A 23229-nucleotide genomic window follows, 5' to 3' on the forward strand; every position below is an offset into this window, starting at 1 on the left:
CTAATCAACATCTTTACATGCTATCTTCCTTTAAAAACAGCGTGACAGAGTGCAGTAAATGATATGTGTACAATTATGTTTAGAAAACATGTCCAGCATATTAAAAATGAAATCTATAGAGCATGAGGAAGAAGAAATCAATATTTTATTCAAGTTATTGTGATTGAGTATTCAATGAGCTCTAAGATTTTCTTTGGCCAAATCGAATGGATTCTTTTCACCACTGGGGGTGTGGTGTTTCTGCATTTCTGGAGTGTAATCATTTTAACGATTTAAGAGATTTTTCATCAGTAAAAGTAATAACCTTAACTGAAGTCAGTACTTAATGGATGATAATATTGGTAGTCACATTACTAATTTTCTAACTTTTCTCCTTGTAGGCACTAAATGGCTTTGTACTGGTTGTCACTACAGATGCTTTGGTTTTCTATGCGTCTTCTACCATTCAAGATTACCTGGGGTTTCAGCAGGTAAATATAGTTTCCTTAGGTCATTAAAAATCATTTTTTGAAAATTAACTTACTACTTTTTATTTATCTTATACTTTAGGGACACAAGTGATAATTTTTAGATAAAAATATAATTGAAATACATATGTTTAGAATAAAAAATGTATGTTTGCAGCTAATATATTTTTATGCTTTTAATATTTTACTGCATTATAATTTCCTTAAAGGTACATGTGATTCATGGGTTTTGTGTTTTTTCTTTCATTTATAAGGAATTCTTATGTATAAGAAAGAGCAGATGGGGTTTGGATGGGGGCAGACAGGAGAATATTTGCCATCAAATTAGTTATGGAAATTGGAGGGCAAGTGGTAACTATGAAATGAATGAGGTAATATGTAAAGGTACAAGCAAAATACTGTGGCTTATCCCTTTAATTCCTACTTGTGTGGATTATAAAAGTTTTCCTGAAGGAAATGGTATTTAATCTGAAGAGAATGTGGGGTCCAGATGAGTGGACAGTTGTGGAGGGAATGCAGAGAATAAAAGCTAGCCATACTGTAAGGCAGTAAGCTGGAAGGCCTTGAAGGAGGTAAGTGTGTCTGGTTTAATGTTACTAAGTATATGGTGAATACGGATTCGTAAGGTGTTGTGTGTATTTGAGGGGCGAAGACATCGAATATGATTTGGGAACAGTTTGTGAGTACACTTGAATGCTCACTACTCTTACATATCAGTAGTTCTTAATTTCTAATGTTCTTAATAATCACCGAAGAACTTGATAAAATGTCATGTAACTGATGAGCCTCAGTCCCATATAATCTGATTCAGTATGTCATAGTGGAGCCCATGTATTTTATTTCTAACAGGCTCAACAGGTGATGCCAAGACTGATGGGTGAATAACAGTGTCTGCACTGTTATACAGCCTGAAGTTTACATTATGTCATACACACTATAGAAGCCACTGAATACTTTTGTTGAAGGGGATGCATGTGCTCCAATCTATATTTCACAAGATAACTCTGGCAGTTGTGTAATGGATGGCATAGAGATGACTTCATGTTAGAAGAAAAGGTTCATAGGAAGGTTCAAGTCCAGATAGCTAAAGTGGTAGACTCTGGCTCCTGACACCAAACCTAAGTGTTTTTGAATTTTAAAGGAAATGTATTAACGTCCACGGAAAAACCTGTTAGAAACTTCATTACATAACTAGCTTAATTATTATTTGATTGATTCATAACAGTTAAGAAATCAAAAAGCTTAGCTATTTCCCAATCTTGTTTTTTTTTTCTTTCCTAGTTATACGTAACCTGGATATTCTTTAAGAAAACATTTATATCTGACATTGATGGTGGTTCATGGCACCATTTTTAAAACTGTAGGTCGTGACTCATGAGTGGGTGATGAAATTGATATAGAGGATCACCAGTCATTCTTTTTAGCTGCTTAAAATAAAATAGGAAACAATATTGTCACACATAAAAGTGCTCTGTGGAACTTTTTTCCATGTCTGTATGCACACACAAACACCCACAATGGATGGAAAATACTCCTTGCTGTCAGTTGCAATAAAAAGGTTAGAACGCTAATGGTGGAAAGGCTGAGGTCTCAGCACTGTAGTAAATGCTGAGAAGCAAGAGGTGGAGGAAAGACTCTGACCTTTGTAAAGGCATAATCCCTTAGTCTTAGGGAATCTGCTAGAAGTCAAAATTTCATGTCAGGAAAACTGTTAGAGAGCAGTGAAGTAAATATGTAATACTTCAAGCTGAGAGAAGTCAAATTTAACTGAATGTTCAGACAAGTTTTGTCAAAGGAAGATTTTTTTAAAAATTTTTAATTGGTGGAAAATTGCTCTATAGTGTTTTGTGGTTTCTGCCATACGACAATGCAAATCAGTCATAATTTTATATATAGGTAACCCCTTCCTCTTAAGCCTCCCTCCCCTCTCCCCAGCCCTCTAGGTCATCACAGAGTGCCAGGCTGGGCTCCCTGTGGTATGTAGCAACTTCCCACTGTCTGTTTTGCACATGATAGCATATATATGTCAGTGCTCTTCTCTGAGTTCATCCCTTCTGCACCTTCCCCTGCTGTGTCCACAAGTTCCTTCTCTACTAGGTTCATCAGTACTGTCTTTCTAGATTCCATATATATGTGTTAACATATGATACTTGTGTTTCTCTTTCTGACTTACTTCACTCTGTATAAGAGGCTCTATTTTAAAAGATCCATAAATAAAAATTGTCAGAACCTCATGTGTTACAGTTAAGGAACAGGAACGTGACTTATTTGACTAAAAAGTGGTTCACATAGGGAAATGATGGCAAATAACCTTTGACTTGTCAGCTGTAGTGCTTGTGTCTTTCTAGCTTTTCTTGTCTTGAATTCCAGGAGAGCTTTGCAACTGTTTGATTTGCATACATCACCACTAAAAAGCACCCTGTAATCTAGCAATTAGGTTTTGAAATTAATAAACCACATTTTAAAAAATCAGTGTATGCGTGCTCTGTCACTCAGTCACATCCGACTCTGCAACCCCATGGACCATAGCCCGCTAGGCTCCTCTGTCCTTGGGATTCTCCAGGCGAGACTAGTGGAGTGGGTTGCCATTTCCTCCTCCAGGGGATCTTCCCAATCCAGGGATTGAACCCACGTCTCCTGTATCTCCTGCACTGGTAGGCAGATTCTTTACCACTGAGCCACCAAGGAAGTCCTTTTAAAAATCAACACTACTTGTTAATTTATTTGTTTCTTTTTTCTTTAGTCTGATGTCATCCACCAGAGTGTGTATGAACTGATCCATACCGAAGACCGAGCTGAATTTCAGCGCCAGCTGCATTGGGCATTAAACCCTCAACAGTGTCCAGACTCTGGACAAAGAATTGATGGTAAGAATGTTTACCAAAAGGTAGTGTTGGGAATTGAATTCTCTGAAAGGAGGCAGAGAATCTTTAGGGATATAGAACTCCACAGTGAAGATGAGGAAGAAGGGGAAAGACATGAATCTAGCCATGGGCCAGAACCAGGTCACAAGAAGCCTGATGACCTAAGGAGGACCTTGAGAGATGACAGCCATTGATGAATTCCAAGTGATAAAGTATAGCCATATACTCAGTAATATAGTGTATAAAAATAATTCTTACACTATTGTGAAAGAGGGGATGGAATGTATAAGGTTAATTCTGGAGTGTGTATATATTGTTTCATGTTTCAATTCAGTTCAGTTCAATCGCTCAGTCGTGTCCGACTCTGAGAACCCATGAATCGCAGCACACCAGGCCTCCCTGTCCATCACCATCTCCCGGAGTTCACTCAAACTCACGTCCATCGAGTCGGTGATGCCATCCAGCCATCTCATCCTCTCTCGTCCCCTTCTCTTCCTGCCCCCAATCCCTCCCAGCATCAGAATCTTTTCCAAAGAGTCAACTCTTTGCATGAGGTGGCCAAAGTACTGGAGTTTCAGCTTTAGCATCATTCCTTCCAAAGAACACCCAGGGCTGATCTCCTTCAGAATGGACTGGTTGGATCTCCTTGCAGTCCAAGGGACTCTCAAGAGTCTTCTCCAACACCACACTTCAAAAGCATCAATTCTTTGGTGCTCAGCCTTCTTCACAGTCCAACTCTCACATCCATACGTGACCACTGGAAAAACCATAGGCTTGACTAGACGGACCTTTGCTGGCAAAGTAATGTCTCTGATTTTTAACATGGTGTCTAGGTTGGTCATAACTTTCCTTCCAAGGAGTAAGCGTCTTTTAATTTCATGGCTGCAGTCACCATCTGCAGTGATTTTGGAGCCCCCAAAAATAAAGTCTGACATTGTTTTCACTGTTTCCCCATCTATTTCCCATGAAGTGATGGGACCAGATGCCATGATCTTCGTTTTCTGAATGTTGAGCTTTAAGCCAACTTTTTCACTGTTCTCTTTCACTTTCATCAAGAGGCTCTTTAGTTCCTCTTCACTTTCTGCCATAAGGGTGGTGTCATCTGCATATCTGAGGTTATTGATATTTCTCCTGGCAATCTTGATTCCAGCTGGTGCTTTTTCCAGCCCAGCGTTTCTCATGATGTAGTCTGCATATAAGAAAATGCACCAAATATAAAAGCAAACTGGCATATGAAAGAATTAAAAAATACTTTTTTCAACAAAAGCAGTGTCTTCATACATATGTAAAAATGTTAAAAAGGAGAAAAAAGGTGTTAGAAAATATAGAAATTGTTGACAGTGATAGCTCAATAGAAATAAAAACAGCTGAATAGGTAAAGTTCTATGTAGTAAAAGTATTATTCAGTAAGATTTAATTTCTTTTCACTAGCTCCTCTCCCAAAAGTGATTTTTTTTTTTTTTTTTAATAATCAGAACATAGCTTTGGTTTAGAAATGAACACAGATTTCAGCTATTCAGACACTTGTGCTGTGCTGTGCTAAGTTGCTCAGTTGTGTCTGATTCTTTGCGACCCCCTGGACTGTAGCCTGCCTGGCTCTTCTGTCCATGGGATTCTCCAGGCAAGAACACTGAAGTGGGCTGCCATGACCTCCCTCAGGGAATCTTCCCAACCCAGGGACCAAACACGTGTCTCTTATGTCTCTTGCACTGGCAGGTGGTTCTTTAGCACTAGGAACACATGAGAAGCCTAAACACTTAATTTTTAGCAAAATGGAAAGTAACTTTGTGTTGCTGTTTATCTCTATAGAAGCTAATGGACTCTCCCAGCCAGCAGTGTATTATAACCCAGACCAGATTCCTCCAGAGAACTCTTCATTTATGGAGAGGAGCTTCGTCTGCCGACTCAGGTGTCTGCTAGATAATTCATCTGGTTTTCTGGTAAGGTGCAGCATCTTATACTGGCATTTACTATGAAGTCGTAGAAAATTAAAAAGAAAAGTGAAACAAATTTGAATGTATTTGAGTTTGGGTTTTCAAAATCTACTTAATTAAATAGTTTTATAAAGGAAAGTAACTTTTTAAAAGTCTTTTTAGATTTTTGAAAATATCTTCCGTAACTCAGAGCCTCTATCCTTTAGGATGCAGTATAACAAAGACTGAATGGAATAGCATTGACCATTGTATTTTGCCCTTCTTTTGGACTTTGTAGGTATAAGATAATTAGGTAGCGCTTTTTTGGTGGCAGACTGCTTATTATCTTCTTTGGGTTTATGGAAAAATTATCATGGCCTTTTCCATATGGCTAGAATAACTGCCGTGTAGAAAAATGGTTGCATCTTCATCACTGCAGGATCCTCATCTGGTATAAGACACTCTTGTGTAGTGTGAACTCTCATGTGTTGGAGTGAACTCCCATCACAGCATCCTGTGTGAATTCCCAGGATGACCAGCAAAGGGAGAACACTAGGAGTGGAGGTAGATGGTCCAGGCTCTCGCTTGTATCCTTAAGACAGTGCACTCCACCACAGATCTGTTAACAAAATGATTTTTGTTGGTGTTTTATGTCTGAATTTTGCTTACCCAGAATTAAAATTGTGCTTTGAGATAGTTTTCCTTGTACTGATAACCAATTAGGATGTATTTCTAGGTGAAATTTCTTTGTGTAATTGGGCCTTTTCTCCCTTGTACTGGTGTCATATTGATGTCAGAGTCATCCCTTGGCCTGGTCAGTACTGTTTTAAGCAACCAAATTGATCATGGTCATGATTGTCTGTTTTCTCTGTCTTCTAAAATTATTCTTTATCCTAATAGAGGTCTGCGTTCTTTATATGGTTTTAGGATTCATTTTAGTGTTTTTGAACAGTTGTGTTTTCTCTCTACAGAAAAGATTTCCTAGAGTTTTGAAATATACTCTGAGCTATGCAATCTAGCCCATGTGTATTTGAAAATTAATGTGGACTTGCTGACTTTATCACAATTCATTTGTTCAGGAAATAGATTTTGAGCACGCACTGTGCACAGACCCATGCTAGACATAGATGCTAGGGCAGCTGCAAGCTCAGAAAACTATGTAGGTCTTCCTATTGTGATCTGTTAAAACAAGGAGTGGGTCACTTAGCAGTCCCTTGAGGACAGTCTCATACTATCTTTTAGGATATTTTTAATGGGCTTCCTGGGAAGAAGGGAACAACAATAGCGTTTGATAGCCTCATGAACTTTTGTGGAATTATCAAAACACTGAAAATGGCCTTGATTGAGCCCTTTAAAACGGAACCATTTTATTTATTTTTCAAAGGTTTAAAAAAACAAAACTTTTATTTAAAAAGGCTGAAACTGAAGTGATTGTATACTAATGTAACAGGTAAGTTGTATAAGGAAATTCCACTTTTTATATTATCCAAGAGCTGGATTACATTCTGTGTGCTTTGCTTTTTCTTCAGACCTCTTAACTTCAGACTGGAGTTGAGCAGAAATGTTACTGCTTTCCTCTGGAAAAAACTGATTGGGAACTAAGTCTCTCAACCATCCCCAGAGGACAGGCATATGCGATGAAGATATAACAGACATTTTGTAGAAGCAGCCAGCCAGTCCCCAAAGCTTCCTATTGGCTATAATGCCTACTCAGTTTTCCACCACTGTCACTTTTCACCCCAGGGCAAACTCACAGCTCAGAAAATATCTTTGTCATAGTGATCAGACTGGGGTGATATGGAACATATCACAGCATTAATTTTAATTATACAGCATTAATCTTAATGAACTTTTTGTTTCTTAAGGCAATGAATTTCCAAGGGAGATTGAAATATCTTCATGGACAGAACAAGAAAGGGAAAGATGGATCAATACTTCCACCTCAGTTGGCTTTGTTTGCAATAGCTACTCCGCTGCAGCCACCATCCATACTTGAAATCCGAACCAAAAATTTCATCTTTAGAACCAAACACAAACTCGACTTCACACCTACTGGTTGTGATGCCAAGTAAGTGAAACTTTTTCGGGTTTATTTTACCAAGTGTGTATTTTATTGCAGTAAGTCTGTCTTACATATATATTTTCCATATGGTATAGTTTATAACCTTGTTTATTATCATAGTAGCTAGGATTAGTTCATAGTTTGTAGCATAGCCTTTTAAAATAATTTCATCACATTCACAGATCATTTATTTTATATCTTACAGTATTGCCACAATTTCTGAATTATAGATGATGTGTTTATATTAATAAGATTCAGTATCCATTTATTGCTGGCTTGTTTTACATTGTACAAAGTTTGACTTTTAGCCCTGGAAGTTCAGTAACCAAAGTATGTTTCTGCTTTTCTTCTTCCTAGTATGAGAATGCATACAGGTTTGAGAAACCCTGCCCCTCCAAATGGAGTAAAAGTATTCTAGAATATAATTAAAGATTTTGTATTTCATCTATATAATCTACTCTGTTAGACTCATCTTTAGTGATTATTCTCCTGAATGAAGACCATGAAAATTATCTGAAACTGAAATTTGCAGACATATGCAAAAGGAGCAATTATAGAAATGTGTTCGTCTCTGCCTGCTAGTGTGAAATTCTGAATGTCAACATAGTGCAGAAAATAACTAATTTATGTAGGTGACTTCATTTGTGTTAAATTTTAATTTTGTTATTATTTTCCCTTTAAACAGAGGAAAACTTGTTTTAGGCTACACTGAAGCAGAACTGAGCATGAGAGGATCAGGATACCAGTTTATTCATGCTGCTGATATGCTCTATTGTGCTGAGTACCACATCCGAAGTAAGTTGTAGTTTCTTATGAACTTGACTGAGAAAATACCTTAAAGTCTAGGACTTGTTTCAGGTTATTACTGATATAAAAGTGTTTAAGGAAACTATCTGGATTAGCTTCTACTCAGTATCACACAACTGTGAGTAACTGGAGTTACATTCTTAATTCATTAGCTGCCACACAGTAATGGAGTAGCTTAATTACTCTGAAAATGGCCATTTTGTCTCATCAATTTATTTCATAACTTTGTTAATATAGTGAAAGTGTTAGTTGCTCAGTCGTGTCTGCCTCTTTGCAACCCCACAGACTGTAGCCCACCAGGCTCCTCTTCATGGAATTCTCCAGGCAAGAATACTGGAGTGGGTTGCCATTCCCTTCTCCAGGGGGTCTTCCTGACCCAGAGATTGAACCTGTGTCTGTTGCATTGCAGCCGATCCTTTACCATCTGAGCCACCATGGAAGCCCAAATTATACTTTAACATTGTATAGTAAAATATTAGACTGTAGGACATGTTCCCTTTTAAAAATGAAAACAATTCCCCCCCCAAACTATACTTACTCCCTATAGTTTCACATATTACTTGAATTGTCTGACTTAATCTTTCCTTGAGTAATTTTAGTCTGAAACAGGAAAAAACAGCAATGCTGAAGAACTGTCCTGATGCATTTTAATATACTGTACTTGGAAGGCATCAGTGTATTTATCATCTTTGGTGATACATGAATTACATCCAGAAATATTACAGAGATTTTCTTTACTGTGTTGATTTTAGATTTGCTAATTTAATTTTGTTTGTTTGTTTGTTTTAGTGATTAAGACTGGAGAGAGTGGCATGATAGTGTTCAGGCTTCTTACGAAAGACAACCGATGGGCTTGGGTGCAGTCAAATGCACGCTTAGTTTATAAAAATGGAAGACCAGATTATATCATTGCAACTCAGAGACCTCTAACGTAAGCACAAAGACCTAGAATGTTTCATGTTTTGTTTTGTTTTTTATTTTTAACACTTTGGTTTAGAAATCCTCTTACCTGAAAACCTTAAAGTAAATTCTAGGAGAATTTACACTGGAAATAAACACTGAAAAGATATTATGTGTAGAGAGAAGCATAGGTTAAGTTAAAGACACTGAGAAATCAGAGTTAACCAACTTTCTTGAACAACTATGGATGTAGAGCTATTGAAGAGAATAATTAACAAAAACTCCAAGGGTTCATCCTGGGTATCTGAAAGTAAGGTGAAAAGCCAGGGCCTTCTGTTAAAATAAAAACATAACAGTGCTTTATTTAGCATATGTTTGGTAATAAGCAGGCAGTGATTCTTAAGTTTCTCATATGTTCTAGAAGTGAGTATGTTGTCAAATATTCACATTGCACACATTTTCTCTACTCTGGAGAATTGACTTGTGTATGTGGCTTTGAGGGTAAGGATCAGAATTAGTCTTTTTCCCTTATATGGACATTTAATCAACTAGTAACATTTATTCAAAAGATGATTTTTTTGAAAAGACCACCTTTTCCTCACTGCACTACATTTCAATCAGAGGATTGTATCTGTGATTCTGCTTCTCCGTTCCATTGGTCAAGTTGGCTGTTTTTATTCCAAAGCACATTGTCTGTCTTAACTATTCTGTATCTTGATATGCCTTGATATCTTTATGCCCACCATCTTGTTTGTTCAGAATTTTTGTTCTCCTTGGATAGAGTCTTGGCCTCTTCTTTACCCTTTATATTTCCATATATATTTAGAAATCAGTTGCCAATTCCTATGGGAAAATCTGTTGAGATTTTTAACGGGACTATACTGAAATTATAGTTCCTTTTGGAAAAATTAACATCTTTATATTGAATCTTGCAACCCATGAATATGGCGGTCCATGTGTATGTACCCGTGTTTTCATCTTAATAATGGGCTGTATTGTTCTTACCTGAGTCTTATACATATTTTAATTTTATTCCTAGATATGTTCTATGATGTTGTTTTAATTGGTGTGCATATATATTATATATAATATATAGAAATAGTTGAGTTTTTAATATTGGTGTTTTATATCTAGTGACCTTACTTCAACTCACTAATTAATTCTAATAAGATGTCTGTAGACTTTTAAGGTTTTCTAATATGTCCTATGTAGTTTGCAAATAATTTTTTTCTTTTAACCTTTAGACTTAGTTTTGGTCTTTAACTTCTTCCATTGTACTGGCTAGGCCCTCAGTAGAATGCAATGGAAATAATGATAATTCAGTTTGGTATTATTCCCAACTTTAAGGGAAAAAGACTTCAAATACTTGATCATTTCATATGATATTTGTAAGTACTGGGTTTATTGTTTCAGGTTTAAAAGCATCCCTTTCTTTAGTTTACCAGAATATCATCATCATGAGTGGTTGTTGAATTTTTACACCAAATACTTACTTCACATTCATCAAATTTACACCAAATACTTACTTCACATTCATCAACATCATGATTTTTCTCCTTTATGCTCTTATTTTCTTTCTGTTCTATAAGTTCTGTACTCATATAATTTTAAGAAATATTTTCTGGTATTAGGAATTTGTGCCCTGTCTTAGTCACTATTCCTAGAAGGCCATTAATTTGATTATCCTTCTCAAGGAGTCAGCTTTTGTTTTATTGATTTTCTTCCCATTATACATTTGTTACCTATTTATGTCTGTTCGTTATTATTTCCTTCCTTCTACTCGTCTTGGGTATAATTTGAATTTCTTTCCACCTTTTTCTTTTTTAATGTATTTGGTTAAGGTATTAGTTTTTCTTTAAGTATGATTTTAACCACAGTCCTTTGTCTTTATCATTCGGTTGAAAGTATGTGCTAGTATTTATTTTGACTTGTTTATTCAGGAATTATTTAGAAACATAAGTGTTATGTACTGTTCAATACTAGGGGATTTTCTAGTTGTCTTTTTGTTACTTTAAATTTAATTCCACTGAGGTTAGACAATAGCCTGAAGGAATTCAGTCCTTTGAAATTTGTTGTGGCTTATTTTATAATCTAGTGTATGGTCAGTGTTGATAAAATATCCTACATATGCTTGTCAAGACTACACGTTCTTTTGTATGTATAGTATTCTTTACATATCAGTGGTCTAGTTTGTTTTGTTCATGTTTTTATACATTTGCTATTTTTGTTTGCTTGTTCTATCAGTTATTAAGAGGTTGTTAGACCCATTTGGAGCTCTTTACCTAATACCAGCATTCAATTTTACACATATACACACTACATAGTATATATGAAACTATGACATTGATTTCATGCCTTAACCTAACTTATGAATTCTTTTCCCATGCAAAAAATTTTAATTTTCATATGTCAGTCTTCCTTTAGAGCTTTATATTTCAGCATGCCTCACTTGTATATTTGGATCTGTATTCCATTCAGAATTTATTTTTTCAGGTAGGGACGGAATCTGAGAGTGAAATTTTTGGACAAATTCTATCTAAATTTAACAATTTTAAGTACTCGTCATCAGAAAGATTTCTCTCAAATTTATGTTCACCTCTAGCAAACTTAACTACTGTGTATTTTGCATGCTAGTTTTTCTTTAATTTATTATTTTGGAAATATTTAGGATACACCTTTTTCTAATACATGCAAACTTTCTTGTGCCCAACGGTAGAGATGAAGAAGGAATGGAGCACTTAAACAAGCGCAATATGAAGTTGCCATTTATGTTTACCACTGGAGACGCCATTTTATATGAGATAAGCAACCCTTTTCCTTCCGTAATGGATCCCTTACCAATAAAGACTAAAAATGGTGCTGGTGGAAAAGAGTCAACCACCACATCCGCTCTAAGTAAGGATTCCCTCAACCCCAGTTCCCTCCTGAATGCCATGATGCAACAAGACGAGGCTATTTATCTCTATCCTGCTTCAACTAGTACACCGTTTGAAAGGAATTTTTTCAGTGACTCTCTGAATGAGTGCAGTAACTGGCAAAACAATGTACCCATGGGGAGTGACAGTATCCTGAAACATGAGCAGATCAGCCAGTCTCAGGACATGAACCCAACTCTCTCTGGAGATCATACCGGGCTCTTTGCAGATAACAGAAACAGTGACTTGTACAACATTATGAAACACCTAGGCATTGATTTTGAAGACATCCAACACATGCAGCAGAATGAGGAATTTTTCAGAACGGACTTTTCCGGTGAAGATGACTTCAGAGATATTGACTTAACAGATGAAATTCTGACCTACGTTGAAGACTCTTTAAATAAGCCTGCCTTCGGGTGTTCAGGGTACCCTCAGCAGCCATCCATGGCTCTGAACCCTAGCTGTATGGTCCAGGAGCAGCTCCAGTCAGACCAGCAGCAGCTGCAGCCCCATGAGAGGCACACAACAGTGGAGCAGCAGCAGCAACTGTGTCAGAAAATGAAGCACATGCAAGTTAACAGCATGTTCGCAAACTGGAACGCTAACCAATCTGTGCCTTTGAATTGTCCTCAGCAAGACCTCCAGCAGTACGTCTTTGCAGACTTACCTGGGACTAGTCAGGAGTTTCCCTACAAACCTGAGCTTGATCCTATGCCTTACCCCCAGAACTTGATTCCCTATAGTCAGCCTGGGTTGCCACTGCAACCTCAGGGTGCACAGTTAGACTTTCCTATGGGCGATTTTGAACCAGCCCCGTACCCTACCACTGCTTCTAATTTAGAAGATTTTGTCTCATGTTTACAAGTTCCTGAAAACCAACAGCATGGACTCAATCCACAGTCGGCCATGGTAGCTCCTCAGACGTGTTACGCCGGGGCTGTTTCAATGTACCAGTGCCAGCCAGACCCTCAGCACAGCCAGCTGGCTCAGATGCAGTACAACCCAACCACACCAGGCTCACAGGCATTTGTAAACAAGGTAAGTATGGTCTCAAACTGAGTAAGTCCTTTCAAATGCCTCTTCATACATTATGCTGCTGCTAAGTCACGTCAGTCGTGTCCGACTCTGTGCGACCCCATAGACTGCAGCCCACCAGGCTCCTCTGTCCCTGGGATTCTCCAGGCAAGAACACTGGAGTGGGTTGCCATTTCCTTCTCCAATGCATGAAGTAAATACATTATAAACAGATGTAAATTATGAGTTTTCTGTCAGTGACTGATTTTAACCTTTTATCTGTAGCGTGTATGGGAGAACATCTCTAATTTGACTATCTTGTGTAAGCTGGTACTTTTACGTTACTAATACAAGTATATAATATTTAAAAGAAATAAAGGATGAAAGCACTATGAATACATCCACAAAAGTAAAATTACCAAATTAGTTAAAAGTACACGATTTAGAATAATGTTGATTTTTAAAAAATCTGACCTTTTAAACATGCTGACTTAGAAAGCTTTAAGGTTTTAAAAATAGTTTTTTCAAAGCTCATTTTTTTTTTAACTGACATAGTTGATTTACATTTTCAGGTATATAACACAGTGACTCAGTATTTTTATAGATTATACTCATTATTATTAAATGTTGATTCTCTTCCTGTTGAAATTGGGTTAAAACCAGTATCGATGTGTTTCCTTCAAATACTTTTGTCCTAGGTGATCTCTGGTAAAAGTCCTAGGCTCCTCAGTGTTCTATCTTCATTTTATCCTTCAAGGTAAAATAGTTTTTTCCCTGGTATCTTAAGAAAAATAAGAAAGATAACTTATCTGGCTTTCTATCATGAGACTCAAGCTGGATGGTTTTAAATGTGTCATTCAGACCCTTCTACCAACATGGTAACTTAAAGTGCTTCCTAATGATTGCTGCTCTTTATGACCACCCAGGAATGTCTTATGCTTGCCTTTATGCTTTTCCATTAGAAAATATGATGTCACCTGTGGGTTTTTCATGGCCTCTATTGTATTAAAATTTCTTTGTTTTCCCACTCTTCTTTTGAGTACTTTTGTCATGAAAGGATGTTGAAAATTCTTTTTCTGCTATAATTATAATGATCATGTGTTTATTTTTCCATTTGTTTTTTAAATGTAGAGTGTTACATTAATCAGTTTTTATATAATAAACCATCCTTAAATTCTGGCAAAAAAAAATATATTGAGTTCATGCTGTGTATTTTAGTTGTGAAGCAAATCCCAATAAGACTGTAATAATAGTTTATAAATGTCATTTGCAGCTTTCTCATTAATTGTTTTTTTTTCTGATATTTTTTATACACTTGGTTTGTTTGATTACATATGAGTTTTTCCCTAGAAAAAGACTGTGAAAACTTTTATCCTCATTCCTGACATTGTTCAGTTATACTAAAATTTAACAATGAGGAGTTACAGTCTATCTCACAACATTGCTGCAGAATAAGCACAGGTAGGTAACTTGTAAACTGTAGAGAAGTGAATTTTGTAAAATTATATTCTGAAGAGGGCCTGTATTAGCACCAGTTCCTTACAGTGTGTTCTTTCCCGCTGTTTTGTGTTACTTCCTTATGAACAGTAAGAATTCTGGACCTATATATTTCCCCAAGGAATTACTGGACTTCCCTGGTGGCTCAGACAGTGAAGAATCCGCCTGCAGTCAGCAGACCTGGGTTCAATCCCTGGGTTGGGAAGATCTTCTGGAGAAGGGAATGGCTATCCACTCCAGTATTCTGGCCTGGAGAATTCCATGAACAGAGTTGCCTAGAGGGTTACAGTCCATGGGGTTGCAAAGACTTGGAAATGACTGAGCAACTTTAAAAAAAAAAGGAGTTATTAAATCTAAAAAAAGTTGGAACTCCATCTGTGGCTCACATTATATTTCTGTTGACTAGCACTGCTCTAGGCAGCCTTTTCAGGTGACGCTAGTGGTAAAGAACCCGCCTGCCAATGCAGGAGACATAAGAGACACAGGTTCGATCCCTGGGTTGGGAATATACCCTGGAGGAGGAAATGGCAGCCCACTCCGGTATTCTTGCCTGGGAAATCCCATGGAGCCTGGTGGGCTAGGATCCCAAAGGGTAGGACATGACTGAAGTGACTTAGCACACAGTCTCTTTAAAGACAGTTGCTGATGTGCATTGTATTGAGTGATGAAAGTAATTTATCCAAAACCTACCTTTTGCTGGGCGATTATTACCTTCCCTTTGAAAACTTGATAAAGTTTAGAAGGACAGAAACCTCATGTTACATAGGCTTTAGAAAGGTAAATTTCATTTGAAGCAATTGAAGGTATGATTATAGTCCATTACTTTCACTAATTATACTAAGATTCAAAAAGTTCTGTAATCTATAAAAACCTACAGAACTATTAGGAATTATTCAGGTCAGTCGCTCACACGTGTCCAACTCTTTGCAACCCCATGGACTGCAGCACGCCAGGATTCCCTGTTCATCACCAACTAATTATTAGTAACAGGAATTATTCCTGTAATTCCACAGAACTGTGTGTCTCAGGGTCTTCCCCTCCCTCCTTTTTTTCCAGTAGCACTTACGGAAATGAGACTAAATTTCATTGTTAAAAGGCAAGAGCAAGCACTTTACTTTGGTAATTTTTATTTCCACAGTTAGGACAATAATTTTAGTAGTACTTTAAAAGCATATTATGCCAAATATCAAAATGAATCCGCCACAATTTGTAAAGTTTAAAAATAAAATAAAATTAAAAAAAAAAGAAAAAAAAAGCATATTATGAATAAAATTGGTTCTAGAAATCATACCCATGGTATATAGTATATAAGACATATTAAGAAACCTCTTGCAAATCATAACTTGCCTCTTTTCAGAAAGTTCTGGGTTATCTGTAATCCAGTGTAGTAATCTTGAAGGTAGTTAGTTTACTGATACCTAAAACTTACTGAGATACAATCTGGTCAAAGCAGACTTACTTATGACAGAGAATAGTACCTGTGGTTCGTGACTGGTACTTTCTGATCCAGTGGTTCCTGCCCAAACCAAAGGCATTTCATTGATCAAATAGTCAATGTATGGAGTGCCACATCTGAAGTGAGACAATATCACTCACCTATACTATCTAATGGAGAAACTGAAAGATTGTAAGTGCAACTAATACCTGTGTTCAATATGACTTCACTGAATGAGTTACAATAACAACTCGGAGGATAAAGATTTTAGAACTACATTTTCACATATCTAATGGCTTAATATATATGAAGGATCTGTTCTAATTAGTTGCTGTTTGCAGTTTCAGAACGGAGCAATTTTAAATGAAACGTATCCAGCTGAATTAAATAGCATGCGTAACACTGAGCCTGCCACCCGTCTTCACCCATCAGAAGCCAGACCTTACCCTGATTTGACATCCAGTGGATTCCTGTAATTCCAAGCCCACTCCTCACCTTGGTTTTTGAGTAGTTTGTGAAGCATCACAGAGTAATAAGACTGTCCTTGTTGGATGTCAGCAAGTTCACATGGAGGCATTGATGTACATGTTATTTTTACTGCTATAAAAACATTAAAATCTGGTTTGTAATAAGAGGAGTTAATCACCTATGCTACCATCATTAGAATAGTATGCTGTCACAAAGGAGCGAAATACCATCTCCAGTTTACAGTATTCTGAAATAATACCACAGAATATACAGAACTTTTTCAGGGAGATATTATGACACTTTTAAATATGAAAAAATGTTCTCTGGTGGAATTACTTCCATCAGATTAAATCAAATACTTTGAGTTTTGAACTTGTAGATTATTAGTGTACCAAATACGAACTATTTCCTTTTACTTTTAGCTTCTGCTTTTATCTCAGAGGTTAAAACAAGTGGTTTGGTGCTTGTATAAAAAGATAATCTCAGTCTGCTCCTCCCTCCTTGGTAATGTAAGTGCCTCACACTTTTTCTACCTATAACACTGTAGGGAGTATATTTTATGTAAAATATATATTTACATAAAATATACTTTTTAAAATTAATACCATTCTGCACACAAATATTATTGGTATTTCTTAAATTCAGTCATTTTTTATTAATCTAGGCATGTTTCAACTGCACTACTCACCCACTTTCTTCAGGTAAAGAGCAAATAATGGTTGAAAAGAGAAATATTACTTACTCTAGTTGTTTCTAGATTTTAATGTCGCCGTGTGCCTTACGTTGAAAAATTTTGGAAGTGGAAATATCTTCCTAAATTTTTTTTTAGTTATTGTAAGAGAGCAGCACTAAAATTTCAAGAGTTTTCAAAAGTAAGAGATATATCACCATTTAGCTTTACTAAAATCTCCACCTTAATAGTTGAATGTTGCCCTGTAAAGAATCTGCTGTTAAATGCAACCCTGAGTATTAACTTAAAATGAAGAGAAGCAGCTTTATTTTTAGCTCTTTAATAAGTACAGCACCCATTTCAATATGTATAAATTCTTTAAAAACTGTTTTAGAGCTGTAATCCTTTAAAATGTAGTATGTTGACTTTATAAATTTCACTTCTTAGTACAGTGGAAACTATTTGTTTTTCTCATATTTGAGGAGTGTTAAGATTGAATATAGCAATGTTTGGTGCAAAGTATTGGTATAAGTGAAAAAAATGGTGCATTGTATAGTTTATAATGAACAACAATATTTGTAAAATGTTTTCAGTCTTTCATTTAAAAATAGTGCATACCTTATTTATGCACATAAATAACTTGTTCGGGTCTTAACGTATTTTATCACTGTGTCTTTTTAAGAAAGCAAATTAATCAGACCACTAATAACTTTACCATCCTTGGGTGACTTAAAAGTGCCACCATCTGACTTTCTTTTACTTAAATAGGACAGCTGAAAGGCATAGACATGTTTTGCATGTATTATATAAAAACAATGAAATCCCAAACTGAAATGTAGTATTAAAATACATTTCTTTTTTTAGTAAATCAGTGTATATAAAAGTGACTTTAGACACAACAGCTAAGTCAGTTTTATGCATTTTCCAACAGAATTTTGAACCTGGACAATGATTCAAGTGTTGAAAAAAATAAATTTGTCTAAAACATTTCATAATTTGTTTGTAGCAGGAGGAATCACTAAAGATTTAGACCAGATTAATATTCCACTTTTACATTGAAACCTTTCATGAAAAGTCTTCATCTAAATCATTTTTGTTAGTCTCTTCCACATGTTACTGGATGAACTGTTTAGTGGGGGAAAAACAGGCTTCTAAACTGTATGTGAATATGATGACGATCAAGTATACACTTAAAAATTTAAAGCAATATTGTATATTTTTATCTATATAAAGTAACTAAAATTTACCTAATAATAAAATCACATTAAACCCAATACACCTTTGTCTGTATTGCTAAGTGCCAAAGGAAGAATCTTTGTGTAATGCTATATTGAGGGATTTATTTTTCGATGACGTGCACTTCTAAGGATGTGGCTGTTTCTACTCTGATCTTTTTCCTATGCCAGGTTGTTCCTCCAGTACCTGAAGATTTACCAGTGTTCCAGTGTATTACGCATAGCTTTTATTCATTACTCTGCACAATCTAGTGTTTTTCAGTATTACTAAATTTTAGGTAAATGTTTTCATGGGTGTTTCCTCCTTCAAGATGTTACTGCTTACATATGCCATGCATACATTTTTGTTTAAAATATGATTTATAATATCCTTATCAAAAATTGTATACAATAATTTATGGTAATAAAATAATCACCAAGTATCAATAGTATGTTTTAACACAAATTAATTTTGGTCCACATAAAGGAAATGAGCACTTATAGTATAGTATTATAATTATGTCAGATGAAGGCAATCTATAATATTTAAGGATAGGTTATGTCAGTAATTCCTAAACTTCTTACGAAGTTCTGCTCCCCTGGATATTTTGGGCTTTACTGGAATATAAAAAAAGACTTCAAGGAAACTCATAGATTAAAATGCTTCTGCAATGGACTGTTCTTTTAAACCTTGCACAATCAGTGTTATAGTTTAGTGGTGGTAGTATTAATTCCATTTTAATAGTATTTTAAGAATATTTATGAAAAAAATTTTAAACAACCCATGTTCTATTTTCGGCTTAGATAAGAAAAGTTATTGCCCAAACTTATGTCTTTATCAAATATAAATGGCATGTTAAGCCTTTGGTATTACATTCATAACTATTAAACACTCACCTTGAATTCTGCAGTTGGCATTATTTGAAGAAAAATTCCTGAGAAAAAGTTTTCATTCTCAGTAACAATTGTTTACATTAATTTTACACTTATTCATCATAACAACTTGATAGTAACATAGCAAATTCCCATTACACCTGAGTCTGAACATTTGAGAAAGACTAACACTGTCTTTTGTCTGAAAAGTGCATAATGTATTCAGTTTCAAATATTTGATCTCAAAGAACCAAGAAAAAAACCCAGATAATCATATTCCTGATGCCTGCTTTCATTTAGTCAGTTGGTTTCCTTCCGCATGAATGACTTCAACTTGCCCCCCTGTTATCAAGCCTATCAGACACTGGCCAGGGATGTTATTAAGCTACTCACCAGACTAAGGAATATTGCTCTAAGCTTTTTCCCAATGTCTCCAGAGGACCATGCTTCCAATTCCACTAATAACTGAAACTTTCAAAACCCCACAGCACACCCTAAGTGACTATGTACTTTGACCCCGGCAGTACCATTGGCCTCTGCTCTTAAGCCAACCTCCAGTGAGGGAGAAGGAGAACATCCCTTGCCTTCAAGATTAAACACCCTTCCTAATGCCAGCCTCCCACTCCAACCCTCCCTCAACCCTCACCCACCCCCTTGGGAATGACAAGTCTCTTCTCTTATGTCCATGAGGAGGGTTAGCAGATGTAAGCTATTACATATGGAATGGATAAACAAGGTCCTACTGTATAGCAAAGAACTGTATTCAGTGTGATAAACTATAATAGAAAAGATTATTTTTAAAATGTATGTGTATGTACAACTGAATCACTTTGTACAACAGAAATTAACATTGTAAACCACTGTATTTTCCTCTTCCAGAATCTTTTCTCTCTCCTATAAGCTTACCTGTGTACAGGTCATCCTCTATCCTGGAAAAAATGTTACTTAATTCTGCATCCCTTTCCTTATCACTTCTTTGCCTCCTTTCTCATAAAACAGTGTCGAGCTCCTGAAATCTTGTTTTCCTCCCATTATGTTGCTCTGTTGAAGTTCACTTAACTTCCTTCTTACCATAGGCTGGTTCTCTGTGGCCCTGCAGCCAAATATATTGTAGCCTCAATGAATGTCTTTCCTCCATTCTCTTCTGTGGTATTAGTTGCCCTGCATCCGATTATTCCTTCAACTCCTCTCCTCTCCTCCCACCTGGCAAGAGTCTCATTTCTGATCACTGTGTATGGTTCCTTCTCTTCACACTGACCCTTTGGAAGCACATCCTTTCTGCGACGACTACTTTTGTGATGAATCCTCTCAAAAACAGATCTTACCTCTGAAATGGTGATAGAGACACCTTATCTCTGATCTATATTTGTAGAGCATCCTTTCCCTCCAAGAGCAGCAGAGTAGAGCTAAGCACTGACACTGAGGTCAGACTCCTGGCTTCAGCACACATACGATGTGAATCCCTGGGAAGGTTTCTTCCTCTCTCTGAGCCTGAGTTTCTGTTTCTACAAAATAAGGATAAGAGTAATGCTTCACTGTATTGTTGGGGTATTCCACAGAGACTTTATGTAAAAACAGTTCTCAGGAGGCCAAAATGGGAACAATTTGAGCAAAACAATAACAGTATTGGATTACAACCCAAGGAATGAAATATCCATGAATCCATGTTGATATAAAGAGCTGCATAAATAAATGGGGAAAAGGGCAAATCTTCCTAATAGAAGAATCCCGAGTGTAGATAACTATGCCTTCTAATAGATAATTAAGCTTCCAAAGAGCTTAATATCTCCCACCTTCCCTTGAGTGTGGGCTAAACTCAGCCTCTTGCTTCCAAAGAATACAGTAGAGAAAGGGGAAAAGTTAAAAGTTGGCATTATAGAAATCTGTCTGCTGCTGCTGCTAAGTCGCTTTAGTCATGTCCGACTCTGTGCGACCCCATGGACGGCAGCCCACCAGGCTCCCCTGTCCCTGGGATTCTCCAGGCAAGAACACTGGAGTGGGTTGCCATTTTCTTCTCCAGAAATCTGTCTAGCACCACTTTAACCAAGCAGTCGAGTTTGTCAATAAGTCATGGTGGTCCTCTCAGATATAATCATATGATCAGTACACTTCTGCTCTGTGGCGTTTTCTCAAAAACACGTAACCCTAGTCTAATCATGAGAAAATGTCAGACAAACCCCACAAGGTTTCTGGGAGTGTTCTTCTTCAAAGTGTTACAGTCAAGAAAACCGGAGACTGAGACGTTTTCACAGATTAGAAGACTAAGGAGACGTAACTGTTGGATCTCCTTGCAGTACAAGGAACTGCATAATACATACATAATATACATAATAAATACGTAATATAACAGTATCTTGGACTGCGTTCTGCAACAGAAAAGAGGCTTTAGTGGAACACCTGCAGAAAGCCAAATTAAAATTTAGGTGATAGTATTGGACCAGTACCATTTCCTAGTTTTACCAAAGTACCATGGTTATGTAGGAGGTTAAAGGAAAATGAATGGAGAGAATAAAGGAACTCTGTATCTTTACAATTTTTATGTAAATCTAAAATTATTCCTAAATAGTTTATTTAAAATCATGTTTGTATTAAAAACACAGTTTGTTGACTGTCATATAGCAAGTACTGAATAAATGTCCGTGATTACTACTTCCCTGTGATTTCCAGTCAACCTCAGTTGTAGGTAAGTCTCTACATTGGTACTGTTCCTTCTCATTCTGTTTCCTATTTATTTCATGCATATCTAGGTTTTTAGTCTCCAGTGCTCCTTTCTACTTTAATCTCCTGATTATCATCCTTATCAATGATCCTTCTAGCCGTGTTTCCAGAACTCTTACACATCAATATAATAATCTGTTTTTCCATTCCAGCTAAAAACAATCACATCTCAAACTTTGAGCATTTGTAGCTGCCTTTTTTCCCCCAACTTCAAATTTCCTTTTCTAATCACACCATCTTCCACTTTCCTGATCCTTTCTTCTTTGTTCAACTAGCTCTTTGCCCTTCTTGTGATCTCCAGCCCTGTGAGTACACATTGTTCTTTCTGAGTCCATCAGCCTGGACCTCTCAGTATCAGGGCGTCAGCAATGTGTTTGCTTGTACCCTGGAATTGCTCACTTCCTTATAGGTAACTGACACTCCAATCCATAGCCCTGGCCAACACTCATCAGCACAGCACATAGCCTGGCCACTTTTTTTCCTGATAAGCCGTTTTGCTAGACAAAATGACAAAACTGGAATAATGGCCTCACCACAAACTGAACTGGAAGGAAAGCTAAAACAAACCTAGACAGTGTATTAAAAAGCAGAGACATTACTTTGCTAACAAATGCCCATATAGTCAAAGCTATGGTTTTTCCAGTAGTCATGAACGGATGTGAGAGTTGGACTAGAAAGAAGGCTGAGCACCGAAGAACTGATGCTTTCGAACTGTGGTGTTGGAGAAGACTCTTGAGAGTCCCTTGGACTGCAAGGAGATCCAACCAGTCCATCCTAAAGGAAATCAGTCCTGAATATTCATTGGAAGGACTGATGTTGAAGCTGAAACTCCAGTACTTTGGCCACCTGATGCGAAGAATTGACTCACTGGAAAAGACTCTGATGCTGGGAAAGATTAATGGTAGGAAGAGAAGGGAACGGCAGAGGATGAGATGGTTGCATGGCATCACTGACTCTATGGACATGAATCTGAGCAAACTACCAGAGTGAAGGATGGGGAGCCTGGTGTGCTGCAGTCCATGGGGTTGCAGAGTCGGACACGACTGAGAGACTGAACCACATACAAACTTTTACCACGTCTATGGCAGAGACTGACAATTACCTAACACCAGTAACATCTTTCCTTCTTTCTCTGTAAGAGAACCCTGACTTTTCTCTGATCATTGAGAGAGAAAAAGGACTACATTTTCCAGACTCCTTTATCGATAGGTATAGCTAATATAAGATCTGGCCAACTATATGAAAGCAAAACTTTTGTGATACTTCCAAGAAGGATGCTGAAATAGAACTAATGCAGCTGCAAGAAGTCTTTTGTGCTTTTCTGCTTTTCCTTTCTAGCCAGCACACATGGATGTGACCAGTGGAGATTCAGCAGCTCTTCTGAACCTTGAAGACAGAAGCCATTAAAC

At 36.8% G+C, this 23229-nt stretch overlaps 1 protein-coding gene across 1 annotated transcript in view; it reads left to right on the forward strand.

The window, feature by feature from the left end:
- Positions 1-17599, forward strand: part of AHR (aryl hydrocarbon receptor) — a 51030-nt gene extending 33431 nt beyond the window's left edge. Inside the window, exons 4-11 of the mRNA XM_010862175.1 lie at positions 381-470; positions 3211-3334; positions 5141-5271; positions 7110-7312; positions 7992-8101; positions 8903-9044; positions 11730-12969; positions 16219-17599. Coding sequence (XP_010860477.1) covers positions 381-470; positions 3211-3334; positions 5141-5271; positions 7110-7312; positions 7992-8101; positions 8903-9044; positions 11730-12969; positions 16219-16353 — 2175 coding nt within the window. The 3' untranslated portion in view covers positions 16354-17599. The remainder of the gene's footprint in view (positions 1-380; positions 471-3210; positions 3335-5140; positions 5272-7109; positions 7313-7991; positions 8102-8902; positions 9045-11729; positions 12970-16218) is intronic.
- The last annotated feature ends 5630 nt before the right edge of the window (positions 17600-23229 follow it).

Source organism: Bison bison, unplaced genomic scaffold (assembly GCF_000754665.1).
Source record: "Bison bison bison isolate TAMUID 2011002044 unplaced genomic scaffold, Bison_UMD1.0 scf7180017864479, whole genome shotgun sequence".
Taxonomy (NCBI): Eukaryota; Metazoa; Chordata; class Mammalia; order Artiodactyla; family Bovidae; genus Bison; species Bison bison.